The sequence below is a fragment of the Perognathus longimembris genome, chromosome 10 (genome assembly GCF_023159225.1).
Source record: "Perognathus longimembris pacificus isolate PPM17 chromosome 10, ASM2315922v1, whole genome shotgun sequence".
Taxonomy (NCBI): Eukaryota; Metazoa; Chordata; class Mammalia; order Rodentia; family Heteromyidae; genus Perognathus; species Perognathus longimembris.
Genome location: NC_063170.1, coordinates 31,312,082 through 31,336,778, shown reverse-complemented (window position 1 = coordinate 31,336,778; position 24,697 = coordinate 31,312,082). Strand labels below are relative to the sequence as shown.

The window sequence follows — 24,697 nt, the reverse complement described above, 5'->3', positions numbered from 1 at the left end:
ACTTAACCAGGTGGGGGGCATCTGCATGGAGCCCTCCCAGGGGTGGACCTTATACCTTTAAAGGCTAGCAGTTCCATAACCCCAAGCATTTTCTCCCTCTTGGTTCCTGTAACTACATTCCTCTTTTTAGTGGGTCTGGATTCTCTAAGTAAAAGCTGTCTGCTCCAAACAAACTTCTTCTGTTGACCTTTGCCCTCTCTTGTCTCCTTTTTCTTCCATCCCCCAGATCCCATAGCTATACAAAACAAACCTATCATTTTGCCTTTGGGACTCAGACACTAAACCATTACTTTTCTTTTTTTCTGAGCCTACTCACTTCAAAATCTGGATTCTTAATTTCTTCCTTGAGGCACACTCCTCTAGGAGGCTGTAGAATAAAAACCTATCTCTCTCACCTCTACTCTATCTCATAGCTCTATACAATTGCTTCTGCTTCTTAGAAACCTGTTTAGTCACCCCATCTCCCATTCTCTTTACAGGTTTTTGAGACTGACACCCAGGAAGAGATGAAGGACCACCAAGCTTACTCTTTTTCTCTCTTCTAGGTGTTAAAATATCCAATTCATATACTAAAGTGCCTCAGCATCAAAATTGTTTTAAAGGCTGTTCTTGTTATCAATGTTTGTTTTGTAATGTGGAAACTGAGTCAACAGCCATCCCTTTCTTGGCCAGGTGCTGTGAGCTGTTGTTGTCACAGACATCCTGGAGCCTAGTCTGGGGAAGGGGGCTGGCTGTCCACCCAGCTCCAAGGCCTGGAGGTGAGACAAGCTATCTTTTTAACTGCAGATGCCTGGCTCAATGGAGAGCCAGGAGGGCCCTGCTTTGGGGACTATGTAGATATCCAGTGTTGTTTAGCCCCAAGGAGCTCTGATCCTTGTGCTGTGTGTAAGGTCCTCTCCCTGAGGGCTACATGCAGATGCCCCCACCTCATTAAGTCTCCACCCAGTTACCTGGGTAACCTGCAGACCTGGAGGCAGTTACCTCCCCTTTCCCTGAGGTCACATCCTAATCCACCTGGCCACACCCCTTGCCCCTGCTCTAAATAAAGCAGGGCTGGGTGGGGGTCTCTCTCTCCCTCTCTCTCTCTCCCTCTCTCTCTCCCTCTCTCTCCTTTTCCCCTCCCTCTCCCTCTCTCCCTCCTTCCCTCCCTCCCTCCTTCTCTCTCCCTCTCTCCCTTTCTCCCTTTCTCCCTTCTCTCCCGCCATGGATCATCTTGGCCACAGGCCAGCAGTTCGGTAATAAACTTTCTTTCCTGCCTGAATACCGCGTGGTGTTCTCCTTTACCGGCTACCTACTTTAAAAACCTAACATATATGGTGCCGAAACCCGGGATAGGGCTTAAGAGTCAGGACAGGCGGAATTCCCATCTATTTTTTTCTTTTCTCTGAGAGTATCCCAGTCCTGACGGCCCTTTTTCTGCGAACTGAACTGCTGTGAGACGCCACGCGGCACTTTTCACTAATACCATTGCTGACCTCCACATCCACATCCACACCACTTGTCTACCCTGGTGAGTGAAGCTGCTGCTGCTCCAGTTCTCTGGCGCTCCGTCCGCCGGTTCTGCTGCTTCTGCCTGGTAAGCTCTCATCTAGGCACCTCCCTCCTGTGCTTTTTGGGTTTTGCATCACAGTCACACCCGAGCCAGGACACTGCTAGCATGCCTCTTGACAGTGCAACGAGGCCTGCTCGAAATACTCGGACAGATACAGTTTTTGCCACTGCAATGGTAAATGGTTAGAAGTCACTTCTATTCAGGGTCTCTCTCTCTCTTTCATTTTTTCCTCTCTTTCTCTTCCTTTTTCTCCCTCTCTCATCTTCTTGCTTACTTGTTTACTTTATAAAATTCCCAAGTCGTACCATCGTGGTGTGCCTTGCTCACAAAGCTGTCTCTTTTCACAGACCTCCAAAACTGAGGCTTGACCACCAATGTGCTTTGTCAGCAAAGATATCTAAAAGTTCTTTTCTCTAGCATTGACCACGTGGTGGATATTGGGTTTAACAGGCACCAGCTCAGGCGCCATTATGGCATGCCACGTGTTCTCTATTAGTGTTTGTGTCCCCCTGCCACCCCGCTCAACATGGCATCCCACTGGAGTTTATCAAAATATGGTTTCTCCATTTTATAATCTGAAAATTGTTGCTTGCTAGCAAAATTGTTTTTCTAACCGACCACGTGGTTTTAAAATATTGGGGGAAAAATGTCATTTACTATTGGAATTCCAAAAGAGTCTACTGCTGAAATTCATTTTTGCATGCTGTAAACCCTATGTGCACAGTGTGTATGTCTGTGTAAATGTCATTTGTTAGTATGTCCATCTAGCTATATATCTGTGCTAAAACTCATCACATCTACTGAGTTTTGTCATTGCAGAATTCTGGCAATTATTTGGTCAATTCTTGACAAGGTACTGGTAAGCTCTAGTCCCCTTGGTCTCCTTGTTGGTTTAATTGGAAATAAAAAAGGGCTTTTGTGGCAAAGACGCCTTGGATTGCAGTTCGAAGCCAGCCCGGGCAGAAAATCTCTCAAACTCCATCTCCCAACTAACCAGCAAAGAGTCAGGCTGGAAGCATGGCTGAAGAGACTTATCTCTTACCAGCCAAATGCTGGAAGTGGAGCTGTGGCTCAAGTGGTAGATTACTAGCCTCGAGCAGAAGTGCTCAGGGACAGTGCCCAGGCCCTGAGTTTAAACCCCGTGAATGCCAATGGGGGCAAGCCATCCCAGCAACAAGCTGGGACCCCTGGGACTCAGCCAGTTCAGGGAACAAGGATCATGGAGAGGAGTAAGAGGAGAACTATCTCACATCCTAAATGGAGTCACTTTGTCTCACCCTTTCAAAATTAGTCAGAGCCGGTCGATCAAGAGATAGTAGCGTGTCCATCTAATGTCCATGCCTGAGTATAAGAACTGTCCAAGTCATCCAATTTTTAATTTTGTGCCCTAAACCCTTCCTTTTGCCTCAGTATTTTTTTTTGCCCAGCCCCTGCCTCATGAGACTTCTTCCACGCTTCATTCAAGGACTGGCATCAACCACCAAGGAACCCTGCTGCTCTCCTCCAGGAGAGGCCACATTTCTGCCTTTTACCCCTAATGTCAACACCCCTTGCCAGCAGGAAGCAGCCAGAGAGAGTCTTCGTCCTTTTTCATAACTATTTTTTTTTTTTTTTTTTTTTGGCCAGTCGTGGGCCTTGGACTCAGGGCCTGAGCACTGTCCCTGGCTTCTTCCCGCTCAAGGCTAGCACTCTGCCACTTGAGCCACAGCGCCGCTTCTGGCCGTTTTCTGTATATGTGGTGCTGGGGAACCGAACCTAGGGCCTCGTGTATCCGAGGCAGGCACTCTTGCCACTAGGCTATATCCCCAGCCCTTTTCATAACTATTAAAAGGCTGGAATGTAAGGTCCTCTCCCTGAGGGCTACATGCAGATGCCCCCACCTCATTAAGTCTCCACCCAGTTACCTGGGTAACTTGCAGACCTGGAGGCAGTTACCTCCCCTTTCCCTGAGGTCACATCCTAATCCACCTGGCCACACCCCTTGCCCCTGCCCTAGATATAAGGCAGGGCTGGGTGGGGGTCTCTCTCTCTCCCTTCTCTCCGCCCATGGATCATCTCGGCCACAGGCCAGCAGTTTGGTAATAAACTTTCTCTTGCCTGAATACCGCGTGGCATTCTCCTTTACCAGCTACCTACTTTAAAAACCTAACACTAGGGGCTGGGGATATAGCCTAGTGGCAAGAGTGCCTGCCTCGGATACACGAGGCCCTAGGTTCGATTCCCCAGCACCACATATACAGAAAACGGCCAGAAGTGGTGCTGTGGCTCAAATGGCAGAGTGCTAGCCTTGAGCGGGAAGAAGCCAGGGACAGTGCTCAGGCCCTGAGTCCAAGGCCCAGGACTGGCCAAAAAAAAAAACCAAAAAAAACCTAACACTGTTTTTCTGTATAATGCTTTGCTGAGGCTTGTGTCTCCACCCAATATGTGACTTTTGTCTTTAAAAGCTTGGTGCAAGCTCTGTTCTGTTTGGGGCTGCAGGTTTTTGTAATTGCCCCACCTGCAGTCTGCTAGTGTTATGCCAAGTTGCAAAACCATCACCAAGAAGACCACCGAGACTCTGACATCTTGAAATGCAAAAGCAAGGCAAGACTTTATTCAAGTGAGCCAGGGCTTGGGCCTTGTCTTACCCACTGACACAGCGGAGGTTAGGAGGCAGCCTCAAGCTGCAATTACACAGGGCTTATAAAGGCAAAAACCAAGTTACAGCAATCAGGTGTTCAAGCAAGATTAGGATACAGGTACAAATCTGATTGGCTCAGGGTTCGATTCTAGGGGTGGTCAGAGTTAAGCATTCCCAGTGGTTAGAGTTCTAGACTGGCTGGGCCCTAATAAGCTTGTCCTGGGTTTTCCCACAGGGCCTGCTTATCTTAGGTTCGTGTGGTAAAGTGGGGTTCACATGGTAAAGTGGGGCCTGACTGGCACTTCACTAGTTCCCCAAAAGACTCCAAAATTTGGACTTTCAAGATGTGGCTTCTGTATTTTCTCATTATTGGTTTTTATATTTGATTTAAAGTATATTTTACCATACAACAGTGTAAGCATGAGATTCTGTTCTATTTGTTTGTTTGTTAAATCTAAGTTTTGACTTATATTTTGTTTGGTGTTGAGGGGTGTCAGATTGACTCCATCTCAGATTAAAGAGCAGAAGGTGACCCTATCTTTACTAAGATCTCCCCCACCCCTGAGTTTCAGAGTTGAGGGCCCCACCCTGCCCAGGGAAGGTTCCCTTTGCTGTGATAAGATGGTGAAAATTGCTTGACCACCTGGTTGCGGAAAGTTCAAGGTTAAACCTGTGCCCTTCCATCAAGGAGCAGCCTTACCCCTGCCCCCATGAGTAGGCGTATCTGCCTGCACCATGTGGGGACCTGCCATATCTGAGTGCCAATTCTACCTAGAATGATGGGTTGGTTCAAACGGTTACTATGGGGCAGACTGTAACTCCATTGGCCACTTGCATGTGACCTGACATGCTCTGTAAGTGTTGTGACCTCATTGGCCACCTGCATGTGGCAGGCTTGACCATGTGGTATTTGCCTTTATAACCGGACCCTGAGCGCTGCCTGGGGTGCATGGTCCCAGCCCCCAGGTCTGGGCTATGGCCCTGGCTGGCCAGCCTGCTTTTTACGGTGGCAGTTTCAGCTCTCGAGTCTGTGTCTCGTCCCTGGCCAGTCAGCCTGCTTTTTAAAACTTCCCCAATAAATCCATCTTTTTGCTTGAGACTGTCTCTGAGTGGTGGACTCCTGGATGGATGAGGAATCCCCTCTTTCAAACCCTGTGACATTTGCTATTGTCTGTTTGTCTAAAACTGACCATGTGGTTCTCTCAAATTGGGCAAAATAATATTTACCATTGGAATTCCAAGAGAATTTATGGCCGATTTTCATTTTTAAAACCTAAGTGCTCCTTAAAGGTTTGGTGCACAAATATGTATGTATGTGTATATGTGTGTAAACATGTTCAAAGTTATCTCATTGTAATACATAAAAATTATTATAATGGGGCTGGGGATACAGCCTAGTGGCAAGAGTGCTTGCCTCCTATACATGAGGCCCTGGGTTCAATTCCCCAGCACCACATATACAGAAAATGGCCAGAGGGGGCGCTGTGGCTCAAGTGGCAGAGTGCTAGCCTTGAGCAAAAAGAAGCCAGGGACAGTGCTCAGGCCCTGAGTCCAAGCCCCAGGACTGGCCAAAAAAAAAAAAAAAAAAATTATCATAATGATGTGAAAAGTAATCTTTTTTCTATTTTTTTTTGGTACTGATATTTCCTGAAAGTATTTGTTCTTTGACCGCAGTTGTAAATCTTTTGTCAAAGGAGTTAATCACCAAGTGTGCTCTCTGTGAAGTGAAGATAATTAATCTGTTGCTATGCTAGCTTTCAACAACAAAGTATTGCTAATACTGTTCTGTCGGGCTGGGAATATGGCCTAGTGTCAAGAGTGCTTGCCTCTTATATATGAAGTCCTGGGTTCGATTCCCTAGCACCACATATATAGAAAATGGCCAGAAGTGGCGCTGTGGCCCAAGTGCCAGAGTGCTAGCTAGCCTTGAGCAAAAAGAAGTCAGGGACAGTGCTCAGGTCCTGAGTCCAAGGCCCAGGACTGGCAAAAAAAAAAAAAAAAAAAAAAGTAGTGTTCAATGTAAAACTTCTGAAGCTGGCTCCTTCTTTAAAATTATGTAGGTTGCATTCACCCAACTTGCTTTGAACTTGTTTTGCTCAGTATTGATCACACCAGTAACACTCCCCCCACCCCCTTAGGTGTTAGATGATCTCCAGTGAAGATCAAGAGGCTATGACCTGTTTGTTGTGACTGACACCTCTCAGAAGTAACAAGCCCCTATAGTTAAGCTAAAGGGAAAATTCCTGCAGTTTTTGGGTATGTAAGCAGCCTTCTGAGATGGCCTGGGACTGCATCTTGAGATCCTGAACTGCAGTCCTGGCATGCCAGTATTTTCTCCCTCAATAAAATTTTTTTAGAAGTTTTATTCTGAGTGTCTCATTGACTGTGGATCAGTGGACCCACTGCTGTGGTCTTTCCACCTCATTTCTACTTACTCAAAGAAACTTTGAGATGAACTAAGGGTTCAATATCTTTGATAACAAGAAAAATATAGATAGCAAACATGACAATTTTTTTCGGGAAATTTAATTTGGAGATACAGGAGAAAGGAGAGGGAAGGAGTGACATTGTCCTAAAAGAAATGTACTCTTTACCTGACTTATGTAACTATAACCCCTCTGTATGTCACCTTTATAATAACAAGGAGTATGAGTGAAAACTAGCCAACGAGGAGGGAAATCTGGTAGAAGGAAAAACCTGAGGGACTGGAGAAAGAAGCAGGGAAAGGAAAAGACGGCGAAGAAAAACAAACCAAACTCAGAAACTAGGGCCCAGAAAGAGCTTCGAAGGTCCTAGGGCGCAGCTTCGAAGCTCCGCCCTCCTGTCCTGCAGGCTGGCACGTCCGGTCCCGCCCATCTCAGGCCGGCCCCCTTCCCCGGCCCCTCCCTGTCCCGGCCATTTGGGTCTTGGGAAGCGGGCCACCCGGTAGGGTTTCCGGCAGGAGCACGGCCTTGCTCTTGCTCCTGCACCTGCGGAGGAGGAGTGCAGGCGGAACCGTGACCGGGCCTGGGTCTGGTGCGGAGAACGGGCTGGAGTCGGTTGGGGCGCTTCCGCGGGTTCCTCCGGCAGCTCCCCGGGACCTGGGTGTGTGGAAGGCGAGGGGAGAAGGGAGAGTTTCATTACACCCTGCCTCGGGACCCTCGCTGGGGAGTGGCTGACACCCACGGGGAGCCTCAGGTGGAAGTCCCGGGCGGCACGGTCGTTTCCAGGCGCCCCGGAAAGTGAGTAAGCTGCGCTAGTGGCCGACTCTGGGGAACGGCCCCAGCACGAGGAGGGCTTAGCTTTTCCGTCTGTGGGAGCCGAGTCTCTAGACAAACCCCTGCGAGGAAATGCTTACATGACTTATTTTTCTGTTAGTCTTGTTTTGTTTTTTGGCCAGTCCTGGGGCTTGGACTCAGGGCCTGAGCACTGTCCCTGGCTTCCTTTTACTCAAGGCTAGCACTCTGCCACTTGAGCCGAGCCACAGCGCCACTTCTGGCCATTTTCTGTATATGTGGTGCTGGGGAATTGAACCCAGGGCCTCATGAATACAAGGCAGGCACTCTAGCCACTAGGCCATATCCCCAGCCCTTTTCTGTTAGTCTTATTTGAAGCCCTCTCCCTTTATTCCCTTCCCTCTCTCCCCCCTCTCTGCTTGTACTAGGGCTTGAACTCAGGCCTCACACTCTCATTTGGCTGTCCCCCCTTAGCTTTCTAGTTAACGAAGATAACTTGTGTGATTCTTTTTCTTGTGAATTATCAAAGCTTTGTTTTTGTGACCTGGTGAAAGGTTACTTTTTTTCTTGGTTTCAGTGGGTGTGCCGATCCTGGGGCTTGAACTCAGGGCTAGGACACTGTTGCTAAGTTTTTAGGCTACTGATCTACCACTTGAACTACACTTCCGCTGCCAGCTTTTTGCTAGTGAATTAGAGATAAGAGCTGCACAGACTTTCCTGTCCTGGCTAGCTTTGAACCCGCTATCCTTATCTCAGCCTCCTGAATAGCTAGGCTTACAAGGCATGAGCCACCCGTACCTAGCAAAAGTTTTTTTTTAGTTAAGTTTTAATATTTTTAAGTAGTTATACAAAGGGGTCACCATTCAACATGTTTGTTTGATTACAGTACATCTTATCAATATTCTTTTTTTTTTCAAATTTTTATTATCAAACTGATGTACAGAGAGGTTACAGTTTCATACATTAGGCATTGGATACATTTCTTGTACTGTTTGTTACCTTGTCCCTCATACCCCCCTCCCTCACCCCCCATCTTATCAATATTCTTTAATCATTCTCTCCCATCACAGTTTTCCTAAATTCATGTGATATGCATTAAATATATTTTCACTCTCAACCCCCACACACTTGGCTTTTTCCATCATGGCTGGGCCTTGGTCTACCACTTGAGCCACGAGTTCACATTGTGCTTTTTGCTGGTTAATTGGAAATAAGAGTCTCTAGGATCTGTCAGCTCTAGCTACCTTCAAATGAGATCTTCAAATCTCAGTCTTATGAGTAGCTAGGATTATATGAGCTAGAAGCACCTGGCATTCTCTGTTTTCATAGGGGAAATTTTTTTGGCTTATTTCAGAGATTGATTATTCCTTTTTTCTTTTTTTAATGTGGGACCTGGAGCTTGAACTCAGGACCTGAGCATTGTCCCTGAGCTTTTCTCAAGGTTAGCACACTACTACTTGAGCTCTACTTCCAGAATTTTTTTTGATAGTTAATTGGAGATAAGATCTCATGAGCTTTCCTTCTCCACTGGTTTAACACATCTACCCTCAGATCTAAGTGTCCTGAGTAGCTAGGATTATAGTTGTGAGTCATTGCCCTTGCTTTTTCTGTTTAGCTTTTTCTCTAAAGATTGGCATTACTATTTGAGACACATCTCTAGTTCCAGCATTCTGCTGGCTAGTTGGAGATAAGAGTTGCTTGGGGGCTGGGAATATGGCCTAGTGGCAAGAGTGCTTGCCTCCTACACATGAAGCTCTTGGTTTGATTCCCCAGCACCACATATATGGAAAACTGCCAGAAGGGGCGCTGTGGCTCAGGTGGCGCCTTGAGCGGGAAGAAGCCAGGGATTCAGGCCCTGAGTCCAAGGCCCAGGACTGGCCAAAAAAAAACAAAAAACAAAAAAACAAGAGTTGCATGGAGTTTCCTTGTCCAGGCTGGCTTTGAACTGGAATCCTCAGATCTCAGCATCGGAAGTGGTAGCATTTCCCTAGCCTCAGGTCCTCAGCTCCTCCCACTAGCCCCCAGATCCACCCATACCTAAAGAGCCACCCCTACTCACTACCTAACAATGAAAGCATAGGTCTTGGCCATCCCAGAGGACCATGCAGAGATAATCACAGGCAGGAGAAGAAGGTTCATAAGGAGGTTAATTAGTGAGGCCATAGTTCTCAGGGAAGAGGGAGCTACATGGTGTCTGCACCTTATCCAGGTGGCAGCTTCTCTCTCTGGGAGTAAAGGGGAAGTAGGTAGGTAGTGAGTAGGGGTGGCTCATTAGGTATGGGTGGATCTGGGGGCTAGTAGGAGGAGCTGAGGACCTGAGGCTAGGGAAATGCTAACATTCCCCCATTTGTTGTTTATTAATAACAGAGTATGGGTACCAGGCTGGGAGTATGGGCAGAGGTTGTTTCTTCTGGAACTACTTCCTGCTGTAAAGGGGCGAAGTAGTCAGGGGTCCCTGATTTGTCATTTGGCCTGGTACCATCCAAGAAGTATTTGACAGTTTGGTTGGTAAAAGTCCTCATCATTTCCATGAGAATGCTTATCAGGGCCAATAGGTGTCATGGTCTCCTCTGGCTACCTCCTGCAGCTTGGGCACATCAAGGAATCACAGCCTGGGGTCTTCAGGGTCCAGATCTGCACTGGGCAGAGAAGTGTAATAAGAGGATGGCCTTGAACTGCGAGTTCCCAGGTGGCATCCTGGGTGAGGGATGTTATCCTGTTAAAAGAGACTTTTGAAAAGGTCAGGCAAAAGGCTGACAAGTTCACAGGACCAGTTAACATGAACAATATGGGAGAACACACCCTTGGCACAAGCCAGAAAAGTTCCATTTAGAACATAAACCCAATTGTGGCCCATTACCAGGAAGGAGGAATCATTAGGTATGGGTGGATCTGGGGGCTTGTGGGAGGTGCTGAGGATCTGAGGCTAGTGAAATGCTAACACTAAGTACCTCCTAAGGTTACAGGTATGAACCAACAGATCTCAGCTTCCTAAGATTACAGGTGTGAACCAACAGTACCTCTCTCTGATTCTCTCTCCTCTCCCTCCCTCCTTCCTCCTTCCCTTCTTTCATCTCTTCCTTCCTTCTTACTTTCCTTCCATCCCAACCAAGATGAAGGAAGCATACAAACCATCACAGTTTTGTATTGAGACAGGTTTTTGTAGTCCAGCCTGGTTGGAATTCTCAATGGCTTCTGCCACCTAAATGCTGAGGTTGCATGTATGAACCACTAGACATAAAATGTAGGGAGTTACGTTGGGGCATCAGTTACAAATGAAGCTGTCATGTGGACAGAAGCTAGGTTGTGTAGGAGACTGAGGCTACAGATGGAAACAAGACAAAGGAGCCCTACCTTCCAGGAGTTTCATTTCAGTAAGAAAAATAGGCAACTAAGCCAACAAAAGTTTTTTTTTATTTTGATAAACATAGTGATGTTATAATTGGTGGCTGAGGTCGATATTAGGGAGCTCTTTAGGCAGATCTGAATGGTGTCAATAATAATCACAAGTAGAATATAAGGTTTCAACAAAAGTAGTGGTAGGAGGAATGGCAATAGAGATAGATCTGAGAGGATCTGTGGAGGGAGTAGTAACCACTTAAGGGTGTGTACATTTCGAATCCCATCCCTGGGGAGAAAAGCAGAAGAATCATGAGGTCCTGGGCTCTAGAGGACATCCCGTTGCCCAAATAAAACAAAAGGATTTTATAGTTTATTGGATAATAACAAAGACTTACTTCCCTTTACTGAACCCTTACTATATTTAAGTGTCAGGCTCTTGTCCAAGTGTTCATATTTCTCCTTCATTCTTATAGGCCTTTTTTTGTAAGGTTGATAGATGAGACAGCAGAGGCATATAGAGTTAAAATAGGTTGGCCAAGGTCTCATGGTAGAGAAGCCAGAATTCAAAAGTCAGATCTATCATATCCTGTTTTTATTTTTGTTTTGTTTTATTTTGTTTTAGTGTCAGTACTGGGGCTTGAACGTGGTCTGAGTGCTATCTCTAGGCTAGTGCTGTACTACATGATCTGAAGCTCTACTTCTGGTGTTTATTTAGAGATAAGAGTTTCATGTACTTTGCTGCCCAGGCTGGCATTGAACTACTATCCTCAGATTTTAGTCACCTGAGTTTGTAGGATTATAGGCATGAGCCATGAGCTCCTGGCTTCAATATACTTCTTTAGATGTCAAATACTCATCAATCTTTCTTTTCTTCTAGGAGGGCCATGGAGAGACTCTGTGGGCATGTGTCTGCCTGTACAGATATCCTTTCCTTGGAGAATCGGTGCCTGGCCATGCTCCCTGAATTACAGCCCCTGGAGAAACCACATAGGCATATGTCTGCCCACTCAGATATCCTGTCCTTGGAGAACCGGTGCATGGGTCAAATTCCTGACCTGAAGGCCATGGAAAAATCGTATGGACATTTGTCTGTCCACTCAGACATCCTCTCCTTGGAGAACCGATGCCTGGCCATGCTCCCTGATTTACATCCCCTAGAGAAGCCACATAGGCATATGTCTGCCCACTCAGATATCCTCTGCTTAGAGAACCAGTGTCTAGCTACCCTCCCCACTGTAAAGAGTACTTTGTCTGCCAGCCCCTTGTTCCAGTGCCTTCAGACATCTCATGTGATGCAAGCTAATTTAAACAACTTGAACACCCACAGTTACCTGCTCTCTGAGCCACCAAGTAGGAGGGCTCAGCATCTCTCTGAGGGACTAGATCTTCCTACTTGTCCCAAGACTCTGGAATCCACCTCTACTACAAAAAGATTTCAGGAAGCAACTTTGGTAATAGCTCTGTACACTCATCTGGATTCTAGCCCTGTCTGTTATGTACTCTTGTCACTAGCTTAATTAATGCTTCTTACTTCTCTCTGTAGTACTCTGTATTTGGTACCTTTTCTCCTCAGTTTTTTTTCTGAGGTGCTTTTTTCCCCATTGCTGACTTCATTAGCATCCCCGTTTTTACTGCATATCTAGTTCAAGGATTCTGGACAGAGCTGGGCATTGGTGGCTCACACCTGTAATTTTAGCTTTACCACTTGAGCCACAGCTCCATTTCTGTATTTTTCCAATTGGTTAATTGGAGATGAGAATATCAGAGTTTCCTGACCAGGTTGGCTCCAAACTGTAATCCTCAGATCTCAGCCTTCTGAGTAGCTAGGATTACAGGCATGAGCCATCAGTGCCTGGCTCTAAAAATATCTTTATAGCATTAAAGAGGAATGGGAGGGCCTCAGGCTCCCAGGCTGTGAGAGCCATAAGGAAATGGAAGCAGAAGGAAGATTATGAAGCATCTGGGTAAAGGCCCAGCAGAAGGTTGTATAGAAAAAAGTTTTATGACCATGAGAGCACAAAGCATATAGGACAAACCAATGCTGATCAATGTTGGTGTGTAAAGGAGATTGCTACACAGAGATGTAGATCTTTCCTATTTCTAGGACTCACCTTGATCCATGTGTTTGAAGGGCCGTGAGTGCATGCTGTGATTTCTAACCACCACTCTTCTAGGGGCATTGGTGTTATTCAGAAGAGAAGAAAAAGCCAGAAGGAAATGAAGAAGCAGAGGCCCCAATGCCTTTTTATAGTCTAAGTTTGGGAGAGGAAGAGGACATGGAGGCCCAGGCCCTAAAGCTCACATCTGGGAATTCCACATCTCATCCTGAGCCAACTGACCAACTCCTTCATGAAAAAAAGGTAAAACTTTCAGAGTTGGAAGAAGTTGATGGTGGTGGAGTTAGAGAAAGGACAGAGGTCAGAAACAGCCCTTCCCCAAATGAAGGGAAAGAAGGGGACATGACCTAATTTCTATTCTCCCTAATTCTTTTTCTAATCTCTAAGTTGATTAGACAGTCATCCTTTCTGAATGTGGGGGTCTATTATTTCTATCTCTTTCTCCTCCCTCCCTTCCTTCCTATGCTCATATTACCTGGACACTGTCCCTTAGCTTTTTTGCTCAGGCTGGCACTCTACCACTTGAGTCACAGCTTTACTTCTGCCTTTCTGGTGATCATGTGGAGATAAGAGTCTCTTGCCTAGGTTGGCTTTGAATCTTGACCCCCATATCTCATCCTGAGTAGCTAGGATTACAGGTGTAAGCCACCAGTACCTGGCTTGTCCTTTATTAAGCTGGTCTGTGTGGATTCTTAAGTTAGTCCTTTTATCCTCACTCATTTCTTCTCCCAATGTCTAGATGGCTCTGTTGGGCTTACTGTGTTCTACTCTGGCCTCAAATGTAAACATAAAAGATGCAAATGACCCTACCCAAGCTTTCATCCTTGAAATCAGCAGAGAACTGGCCACTTTGGATCCTGAGTTCATCCTCAAGGTATTTCACAGTGAAGGAGGGATGGAAGCAGGAAACTAGGAGAAAGAGAATGGGGTTACTATGTGTGAGAGGTAGAAAAAACTTAGTAAGAAATAGAATTTCTAGGTCAATCTTAATCTAGTTCCTGGGGCTGGGGCTGTAAAGAGTAGTGGAAGAGGCTGGGTACCTATGGCCCAAGCCTGTAATCCTAGCTACTCAGGAGTCTGAGGTGTGAGAATTGTAGTTTGAGACTAGCCTGGGAAGGAAAGTCTTTTCTCCAAGTAATCACCAAAAATCCAGAAATGAAGCTGTGGTTCAAGTTGTTGAATACTAGCTTTGAGCAAAAAAGCTAAGGACCAGTGCCCAGGCTCTGTGTTCAAGCCCCAGTATGGACACACACACACACACACACACACACACACACTCTCCTCTCACACACAGACAAGAGTAGAGAAAGATGAGCTAAGGAACTGAGTATAGTAGGGTTGATTTGCATAGCTAAGTCCACAATGTTAGCTTGTGGGAGTCATAAGAAGAACCAACAGTGAAGCAAGGATCTGGCTCTTAAGGAAAAGTAAATATATAAATGCAACTAGATCAATGGATAATGTTTCAGAAGCAGAGAAGGTGACTATTTTCTGAGAAGATTTGGAAGGTTTAATTAGCAATTTGAACTTTTTTTGGGGGTGGGGGTGGGGGTGGGGGTGGGGCTTGAATGCTAGACCTGGGTGCTGTCCCTGTGCTTTTCAGCTCAAGGCTAGAGCTCGACCACTTGAGCTGTGGCTACTTCCAGTTTTCTGGTGGTTGATTACAGATAAGAGTCTGATGGACTTTCCTGTCTGGGCTGGCTTTGAACCACAGTCCTCAGATGTAGTCTCTTGAGTAGTTAGGATTACAGGTGTGAGCCACTGGTGCCCAGCTAGCAAAATGAATTCTTAGTTAAGGTTTTGGCAGATGTTGACAGGAGTAGTCTTCCAAATAGGAAAAGAACTTGATTGGGAAGACAGTCAGGAGACTTAGAAGAAGACTTGTTGGAAAGGTGGCTGGATATAGACTAAATTAGGAGCTGAGCACTAGTTGCAAACGCCTGTAATCCTAGCTACTCAGGAGGCTGAGACCTGAGGATTGCAGTTCAAAGCCAGTCCAGGCAGACAGATGTGAGAGATATTCATTATCTCCAGTTAGTTAAAAGCTGAAAGTGGAGCTATGACTCAAGAGGTAGAGGACCCACTTTGAGTGAGAAAGCCATGTGAGATGGTGAGGCCCTGGGATCACGTCCCAGTACTTGCACACACACAAACACACAAAAAACTAAATTACAGAGGGCTTGCCATGCCAAGCCAAAGGGCTTGGGCTTTATGTGTTGTAGACATAGAGTATTCAAGGGAAGATTTTAGCAGACAGATTTAAGTTAGTGTAGGGAATGGGGCTATGGGTGAAGAGGCCAAGATGCTAACCCTTTTCACTTTGTGCTCTAGGCATCTTTGTATACTAGGCAGAAGTTGAACATACGAACTGTGGCCAATAAAGTCTTGGCCATTGCTGCCTTCTTGCCAGCCTGTCGCCCCCACTTGCGACGATATTTCTGTGCCATTGTGCACCTGCCTTCTGATTGGATCCAGGTAGCAGAGTTCTATCAGGTATGGCACTCAATTCCTTCTCTTTTGCTATTAGTATCTGTGGAGAAAATTTTCTAGATAATTCTGAGATTTTTCAGGACAGCCACTCCCTTTATAATATTGGGTTGTGCAACAGAGAAAATATGGGGGAAAAGGTTGAACCAAAGTTTGAGAAGTTGATCTTATTTTATTCTGGATATTTATAATGATGAACGAAGACCAGAGAATACTGGTGACTTGTTCAGTGCCATAGGAATTACAATGACTTGCTCCTTCTTCTGTAGTCTCATAATGCTTTTTCTTGTTTTGTTTGGGGGAGTTGGTCTCTCATTGTCTTCTCTCTCTGTGACAGTGCTTGGTTGAAGGAGATGAGAACAAGCTGGTGCCCCTGCCTGCCTGCCTCCGTGCTGCAATGACTGACAAATTTGCACAGTTTGATGAGTACCAACTGGCTAAGTATAACCCAAGGAAGCACCGTGCCAAGAAAAGACCCCACTTCCTGGCACACCCTCCAGTCAGTCCCTGCCATAGCCCTTGTCATTTATAAACCAGGCCCCTTTTCTCTGGGAAGGGATGATTAAATGAGCTGGAGGTAGAGGATAGGATTCTACATTAAGCATTTGACATGTCCTGGGTAGCATCCAAAAGAGTCAGAGATGTTCAGAGTCACTAGAAGAGCTCAAGAGCAGAAAGGGAAAAGTGGGGCTTTTCCTCAGCTGGTTTCTTTTCTGATAGATAGCCGTTGGAATGGTTTCTCCAGGAAGAGCCTTAGTTTCCCTGCTTGAAATAGCTTCTCTTGTCTCTGTAGAAGATGGAGTGCCCATTTTCTGAGAGATGTTTTCCAAAGAGCCTTTGGCCACTTAAAAATGAACAGATTAAGGTAAGTCTTTTGTTCTAGAGTTGTATATGTGCATGTAGTCTTTTCTGAGCTGATACTGATTTTTTTTAATTTAATTTTATTGTCAAGGTGATGTACGGAGGGGTTACAGTTACATACATAAGGTACTGAGTACATTTCTTGACAAACTTGTTACTTCCTCCTTTATTTTTCTCCTACCTTCCCTCCTCCATAATTCCTCCCTCCCCCCAGTTGTGCAGTTAGTTTACAACATATTGTCTTGTCAGTATTGCTGTTGCATTAGTTCGCCTTTTTCCTCTGCCCCATCATATTGATGTTCCCCTTCCCTTTCCTAATTCAGATAAACATATATACAATACCCAGGGTACCAAAATAAAAAACAGTGACAATAGGAGATAAACCATAGGGAAGAAAAACAAAAGAAAAAAGAGGTAATTTCTCATAGTGCATTAAAAATAACAATGAAAAACCTCTTGTTTCCATATCTTGGAGTTCATTTTGCTTAGCATCATTTTATATGATCATTTGCACATAGCTATTGAGCTATTGTGATCCTCTGCTAGGACTATCCTAAACATAAACTAATTATTACCAATGAGGGAAACCATAGAGTCTACGTTTCTTTGGGTCTGGCTCACTTCACTTAGTATGATTTTTCCCAGTTTTTCCACTTCCTTATGAGTGGAGCAATGCCATTCTTTCTGATGGAAGCATAGAATTCCATTGTGTATATATACCTCATTTTCTTTTTTTAAAATTAAGTTTAAGGGGCTGGGGATATAGCCTAGTGGCAAGAGTGCCTGCCTCGGATACACGAGGCCCTAGGTTCGATTCCCCAGCACCACATATACAGAAAACGGCCAGAAGCGGCGCTGTGGCTCAAGTGGCAGAGTGCTAGCCTTGAGCGGGAAGAAGCCAGGGACAGTGCTCAGGCCCTGAGTCCAAGGCCCAGGACTGGCCAAAAAAAAAAAAAAATAAATAAATAAAATTAAGTTTAAGTAATTACATATATTTCATAGTATACTTTTTAACCTTCACAGTGATGAAAATCATCATTCTACTCTACAAAGCTTACAAACTCTATGAACAACAAAACTATTTCTTCCAGATTGGGTGATATGTACATTTCTTTCCTTTTGCTTAGTATCATCTGTTCCCACTTTCTCTCTCATTCCCTCCCTCCCTCCCATCACCACCATTGATTGCTTAGTTAACTTTCATCAATGTCCAGTGTAGCTGATGGGCTCCTCTGCAGTATATATTTTTTCTACCCTCTTTCCACTCATTCTGTGTCCTCCTCCCAGCTTCCCTCAGATGTGTTTGTGTGTACATCATATATGAAGTAAAGAATAGTGTCGGGCTGGAAATATGGCCTAGTGGCAAGAGTGCTTACCTCATATACATGAAGTGCTGGGTTTGATTCCTTAGCACCACATATATAGAAAAGGCCAGAAGGGCCACTGAGCAAAAAGAAGCCAGGGACAGCGCTCAGGCCCCAAGTCCAAGTGCCAGGACTGGCAAAAAAAAAGAGAGAGAGAGAGAGAGAGAGAGAGAGAGAAAAGAATATAGTATCATCTAAAAATAAGATCCTTTGTTTCCTTATTTTTGGTATTCTTTTCAGAAGAAGTGATTGGGTCTTATTATTTGGTGCTTTTGGTGCTTTTCTCCCAAGATTGTCATCTTTTGGTTCTCACTGTATATTGGTATCTTAAGTCCTGCTTACTTTGTTATATCTCATTGCATTTTAAATCTAACATCTGCATATCAGGGAGACCATGTGCCCTTTGTCTCTCTGTTCTTGGCTTACCTCAATCCACATGATTTGTTCTAGTTCTATCCATTTCTCTCTGAATGCCATTATTCTTTCTAATGGCTGTGTAAAATTCCATTGTATATAGGTACCACATTTTTTGGATCCATTCCTCTGTAGTGCGGTATCTAGGTTTTTTCTGTATCTTGGCTATTGTGAACAGTGCAGCAATGAACATGGAAGTGCAGGTGTCCTTGTATCCTGGATCCTGCTGCTCAGGGTAGAAGTGTATGGCTGGGTCATAGTTTTTTGAGAAACCTCTAGACTGTTTTACAGAGTGGTTGTACTAGTTTACATTCCCACCTGCAGTGTAGTAGGGCTCCTCTTTCTCCATATCCCCTCCAGCATGTTGTTGCCTGAGTTCAGAGTATAGGCCATTCTGACTGGGGTAAGGTGGTATCTCAGGGTTGTTTTTATTTGCATTTCCTTTACTGCCAAGGATGATGAACCTTTTCTCTTGTGTTTCTTTGCCATTTTTACTCCCTCTTCTGAGAAATCTCTCTTTAGCACCCTTGCCCATTTAGTGATTGGTTTATTTGTTTTGGGAGGGATTACTTCTTGATCTTCCTGAACATGATGGATATTAGGCCTTTGCTTGATACATTGCTGGTGAATATCTTTTCCCATTTGGTTGGCTGTCTTTTTAGTTTAGTAGCAATGTCTTTAGTTATGCAGAAACTTTTAATTTTATTTTATTTTGCCAGTCCTGGGGACTGGTCTCAGGGCCTGAGCACTGTCCCTGGCTTCTTTTTGCTCAAGGCTAGCACTCTGCCACTTGAGCCACAGCACCACCTCTGGCCTTTTCTATATATGTGTTGCTAAGGAATCGAACCCAGGGCTTCATGTATGCGAGGCAAGCACTCTTGCCTCTAGGCCATATTCCCAGCCCCAAAACTTTTTTTTTTTTTTTTTTTTTGGCCAGTCCTGGGGCTTTGTACTCAGGGCCTGAGCACTGTCCCTGGCTTCTTCTTGCTCAAGGCTAGCACTCTGCCACTTGAACCACTACACCACTTCTGGCCATTTTCTGTATATGTGGTGCTGGGGAATCAAACCCAGGGCCTCATGTATACGAGGCAAGCACTGTTGCCACTAGGCCATATCCCCAGCCCCTGCCCAAAACTTTTTATTTTAATGTAGTCCCATTTGTTGACAAAGTCTGTCTCCAATCTGTTGTGTCCCTGGGACTCTGTTCAGGAAGTTCCTACCTGTTCTGAGCTGATATTTATAACAAATCCCACCCCCCCTCCCTTTTTTTTTTTGGTCAGTGGTGGGGCTTGAACTCAGGCCTGGGTGCTGTCCCTGAACTCTTTTGCTCAAGGCTAGTGTGCTCTACTACTTTGAGCCACAGTACCATATCCTATAAATAGAATTCTATTAGATTGAAAAAATACAAATAGGGATTGGGTGCTAGTAGCTCACCCCTGTAATCCTAACTATTCAGGAAGCTGAGATCTGAGGGTTGCAGGCCAAAAGGTCCCTACGTGACTCTTATCTCTAATAAACCACTCAAAGACCAGAAGTGGAGCTATGGCTCAAGTGGTAGAGCACTAGCCTTGATCAAAAGAGTTCAGGTCCTGAGTTCAAGCCCCAAGACTGACAAAAAAAATACTAATAGGGTTGGGGTATACTTCTATAGGGGAATATTTCTCTAGTATATACAGGGCCCTGGATTTTATCCCCAACAATGCAAAAACAAAAATAGACCAGAACCAAAAATGAAGGTACATGCCAATTTCTTGCCTCAAGATTCTCAACCAGGATTACGATGGGATCCAAGTATGAGGTTTAAATTTTTTTTTCTATTTTATTGTCCTTAATATTATGTTTACTCTTAGGTTAAATGTTCAGTAGGGTAAAGTAAATGAGTTTAAAATATATGAAGTATCAAGGTTTCAGAGGAAGTTTTGCTTTTCCTTTTTTTTTTTTTTTTGGCCAGTCCTGAGCCTTGGACTCAGGGCCTGAGCACTGTCCCTGGCTTCTTCCCGCTCAAGGCTAGCACTCTGCCACTTGAGCCACAGCGCCGCTTCTGGCCGTTTTCTGTATATGTGGTGCTGGGGAATCGAACCTAGGGCCTCATGTATCCGAGGCAGGCACTCTTGCCACTAGGCTATATCCCCAGCCCTTGCTTTTCCTTTTTTGAGACATTCTTCCCTTGTACTCCAATCTGGCCTCAGGTCTCTGCCTCCTGAGTTCTGGGATTGTGGATATACAAAAATATACCTGGGGGGGCTGGGGATATGGCCTAGTGGCAAGAGTGCTCACCTCATATACATGAAGCCCTAGGTTCGATTCCCCAGCACCACATATACAGAAAACGGCCAGAAGCGGCTCTGTGGCTCAAGTGGCAGAGTGCTAGCCTTGAGCGGGAAGAAGCCAGGGACAGTGCTCAGGCCCTGAGTCCAAGGCCCAGGACTGGCCAAAAAAAAATATATATATATATACCTGGGTCTTTTGTTTTGAAATGAAGTCTTATTGTTGCCCTGGTTGGTCTCAAACTACTGAGTTTGAATGATTGTCTTTTCTCAGCCTCCCACCAACTTGGACTGTAGATGTGCAACTGCACTCTCATTATAAGTTTGTCTTTTTTTTTTTTAAATCCAGGCATCAGTGGTTCATTGCCTGTAATCCTAGCTACTGAGGAGGTTGAGATATAAGGATCATGGTTTGAAGCCAGCCCAGGGCAGGAAAGTTTGTGAGAGTCTTATCTCCAGTTAACCACCAGAAAGCCAAAAGTGGAGATGTGACCCAAGTGGTAGAGTGCTAGCTTTAGGGGGAAAAAAGCATAGATACAGCCTTGAGCTCAAGCCCTAGGACAAGCACAAAACAGTTAAAAAAATAAAAAAATTAAGGAATTGTACAACAAAGAGGTTTAAATCCAACATGTCATTTTAGGAATATAGTACATGAGCTGCTGTCTTATATTTGTCATGAGGGGTCTTGTTGCTGTATATCTTCCATTCTGTTCTTTCTCCAAATCCATTCTTTTTTCTGTGTCAGTACTAGGGCTTGACTCAGAGCCTGGGAAATGTCCCTTTGCCTTTTTTGCTCAAGGCTGAACTCTACCACTTGAGCCACAACTCCCCTTCTAACTTTTAGGTGATTAATTGGAGATTAGAGTTTCATTGGCTTTCCTGCCTGGGTTTGAATAGTGATCTTCAGATCTCAGCTTCCTGAGTAACTAGAGTTACAGGTGTGAGCTCCTGGTATCTGGCAGTCCAAATCTATTTTATGGAAAGGAATTATCTGACAGGTGGAGGATGTTTATGGTCTCTGCTTTCTGAAAAAAAGTCCATGACATGGTTGAAATGACCCTATGGGACTTGGGGCTGTTTTCACAGTTTGAGGCAGCCTATAATCCAGTACCAAAGAAAAACAGCCAGCCAAGATTCACCCTGAAGAAGCTGGTACAGCGACTGCATATCAATAAGCCTGCCCAGCATGTTCTGGCCCTGCTTGGCTACAGGTGAGAAGCTACATGCTGCACACATCTTCCATCAAGGTGACTCCATCACAGTTCATCCATGGCCCCAGTCTTTTTGGTAGTTCTAAATTTATAGCGACTCAAGTTTGAGTAATGTAAGCCTAGGCAGATATTGTTTGTAAACATGGCTGGCTTTTATTGACTTTCCTTTTCTATTTTCTGCTAGCTTTAAAATGATTGACACTTTCTTCTCTGTCCTAGGTACCCCTCTAATCTACAGCAGTTTTCTCGAAGTCATCTCCCTGGGCCATGGTATTCTAGCAGAGCTGGGCAGCGGATGAAGCTGTCTAGACCAGAGACATGGGAGCGAGAGCTGAGTCTTCGGGGCAATAAAGCTTCTGTTTGGGAGGATCTCATAGGTAGGGTGACCTTAACCATCCTTTCCTTCCTTCCTTCCTTCCTTCCTTCCTTCCTTCCTTCCTTCCTTCCTTCCTTCCTTCCTTCCTTCCTTCCTTTTCCTCCCTTCCTTCCTTTTTCTTCCCTCCCTCCCTCCCTCCCTTCCTCCTTTCCTTCCTCCCTCCCTTTTCTGTTTCTTGGGCCTCTATTGAGGCTTGAATTCAGGACCTCTTGTTCTTGCTTTTTTTACTCAAGGCTGGTACTCTGCCACTTCAGCCATATCTCCACTTTTGGCTTTTTGGTAGTTAATTGGAAGAAAAAAGTCTTGTGGACTTTCTTTCTCAAGCTGGATGTGAACTGTGATCCTCAGAGCTGTGAACCACCAGCACCCAGCTCTCACTTCTCATTCATTTTTTGTTGTTGTTGGTCATGGGGCTTAAACTCAGGACCTGGGTACTGTCCCTGAGCTCTTTTGCTCAGGGCTAGCACTCCACTACTTGGAGCCATAGCTCTAATTCTGGTTTTCTGGTAGTTAATTGAAGAGAGAATTCTCATGGACTTTCTTGTCCAGGTTGACTTTGTCTCAAAATCCTCAGATCTCAGCCTTCTGAGTAGCTAGGATTACACGTGTGAGCCACCAGAGCCCAGTTCTCTTCTCATTTTTGTCTTTACCTTTTAGATCTTGACTGAAAGGTTTCCATGGCATGATGCAGTTATTCTTTGTTTTGTTTTGTTTTTAAGTTCTTTTTTTTTTTTTTTTTTTGGCCAGTCCTGGGCTTGGACTCAGGGCCTGAGCACTGTCCCTGGCTTCTTTTGCTCAAGGCTAGCACTCTGCCACTTGAGCAACAGCGCCACTTCTGGCAGTTTTCTCTATATGTGGTGCTGGGGAATTGAACCCAGGGCCTCAAGTATACGAGGCAAGCACTGTTGCCACTAGGCCATATTCCCAGCCCCGATGCAGTTATTTTTATGTCTAGTAATTACATTACTGAAAATAGTTGGATTTTTAAGGTCTGCCATTCATCAGTCACAATGTGGACAGTGGTGCCTGCTTTGTGTGCAATTGGCATCATAGATAGGTCAGTATTCCAGTTAGGTCATACCCAAGTCTTTAATAGGTCAGTATTCCAGTTAGGTAATACCCAAGTCTTTATCAGTATGTGACAGATGTGGCAACTCTCCTAGGATCATATTTCCACCGTTACCTATATAGCTCATTTCAAATGAGATAGAAATGGCTTTTGGCACACTGGAATCTCTACAGAAGCTCATATTTAGGTCATGGAAGAGTAAGTAATTTGTCTACACTGATAAAGGAGAAAGATTCACATTGAGCAGGATCAGGTTAAGTTGATCTTTTCTCTCTGTTTTTATTGTTAGTCAATTTGAAGTATAAAAGATTGTTCTTCTATTTTCACATGTTTCCATTTTGTTTCTTTTGCCTCCCTCTTTGATTGTTGAAAATTTTAAATTTTTGTTGAAAAATAAATAAATTAAAGCCTTGCCTGGCATGGTGGCACATGTCTGTGATCCCAGCACTTGGGAAACTGAGGGCAGAAGGTTGAGAATTTAAGGCTAGCATGGCAACATAGTGAATTTGAGGTTAGCCTGGGCTTTATAAAAATAACCTTATTTTAACTTCCTGTTCCCACCTCCTAAAAAGAAAGAAAGAAAGAAAGAAAGAAAGAAAGAAAGAAAGAAAGAAAGAAAGAGAGAAAGAAAGAAAGAAAAAAAGGAAGAATGAATCAGCTGGAGGCTGATTGTTGTTCGAAGCCAGCCCTCTTACCTACAATAAACTACTCAGAAAAAGCTGGAAGTGGTGCCGTGGCTCAAGTGGTAGCGCACTAGTCTTGAACAAAAGAAGCTCAGGGACAAGGCCCAGGCCCCAGCATCAGAAAAGAAAAGAAAAAAAAAAGAAGAATATCTACCTTTAGACCTATGTGTGATTTTTTTCTTTCACTCAAGGCTGATTCAACTCTACCACAACTTTACTTACAGCTTTTTGCTAGTTAATGGGTGATTAGAGTCTCAGAGACTTTTCTGCTTAGGCTGGCTTCAAATCATGAGTCTCAGATTTTAGCCTCCTGAGTAGCTAAGATTACAGGTGTGAGTCACTAGCACCTGGCTTGGATGAAATTGAATAGACCACATTTTAGAACTTTAGAAGCCCAGATGTTTTGCTTCTTTGTCAGTGTTAATTGGAGATATAAAGTCCCACAGGAACTTTTCTGCCTGGCCTGGCTTTGAACCATGATCCTCAGATCTCGGCCTCCTGAGTAGCTAGGATTATAGGCACAAGCCACTGGCACCGAGCTTCTTTACTTTGTCAGTTGTGGGGTTTGACCTCTGGGCTTGGGCACTGTCCCTGAGCTCTTCTGATTTTCTGGTGGTTAATTGGAGATAAGAGTCTTATAGGGGGCTGGGAATATGGCCTAGTGGGCGTTCTGGTTTATTCAAAGGAGGGGCCAACAATTTATACCCCCAAAGGCAGGCACAGGAGAGGGGCTACTGGTTGGCTAAAATGACTGTCCCTCAGGTGATGTCACGGAACATCCTCTATGGGCAGAGACCACAGCCCCCCAAGGACAGGGTTTCTGGGGTCCCCGCCATTGCACACGTGCTCGCCCCCAGGGGTAGGGGCTTCTCTTCCGGTTGAAGGTGGAAGGAGAGGGGATGGGCTAAAGCCAGCTGTGCCCTCTTAAAGGCGCAGCTGTTCCCAACAATGACCAACCAAAAAAAAAAAAGTGTTCACTGGCAGAACATATACTAAAATTGAATGATATAGAGAAGATTAACATGGCTCCTGTGCAAGGATGACACATAAACTCGTGAAGCGTTCCATATTAAAAATTATGATTTAAAAATGATCCTATCATAGGGATAAGTGAGTATA

The 24,697-nt window shown here is 44.8% G+C and overlaps 1 protein-coding gene and 1 non-coding gene across 2 annotated transcripts in view; both read left to right on the top strand.

Annotated features, from left to right (window-relative positions):
- The first annotated feature begins 7,173 nt into the window (after window positions 1-7,173).
- The window catches only part of Tep1 (telomerase associated protein 1), a 58,565-nt gene continuing 41,041 nt past the window's right edge, over window positions 7,174-24,697 (top strand). Inside the window, exons 1-9 of the mRNA XM_048355696.1 lie at window positions 7,174-7,397; window positions 11,607-12,180; window positions 12,904-13,089; window positions 13,586-13,720; window positions 15,178-15,339; window positions 15,671-15,832; window positions 16,127-16,198; window positions 21,326-21,450; window positions 21,670-21,827. Of these exons, the coding sequence (XP_048211653.1) occupies window positions 11,614-12,180; window positions 12,904-13,089; window positions 13,586-13,720; window positions 15,178-15,339; window positions 15,671-15,832; window positions 16,127-16,198; window positions 21,326-21,450; window positions 21,670-21,827 (1,567 nt within the window). The 5' untranslated portion in view covers window positions 7,174-7,397; window positions 11,607-11,613. The remainder of the gene's footprint in view (window positions 7,398-11,606; window positions 12,181-12,903; window positions 13,090-13,585; window positions 13,721-15,177; window positions 15,340-15,670; window positions 15,833-16,126; window positions 16,199-21,325; window positions 21,451-21,669; window positions 21,828-24,697) is intronic.
- LOC125358931 lies at window positions 24,551-24,652 on the top strand. The gene has a single exon (XR_007212449.1). It is a non-coding gene; the product is annotated as a U6 spliceosomal RNA (small nuclear RNA).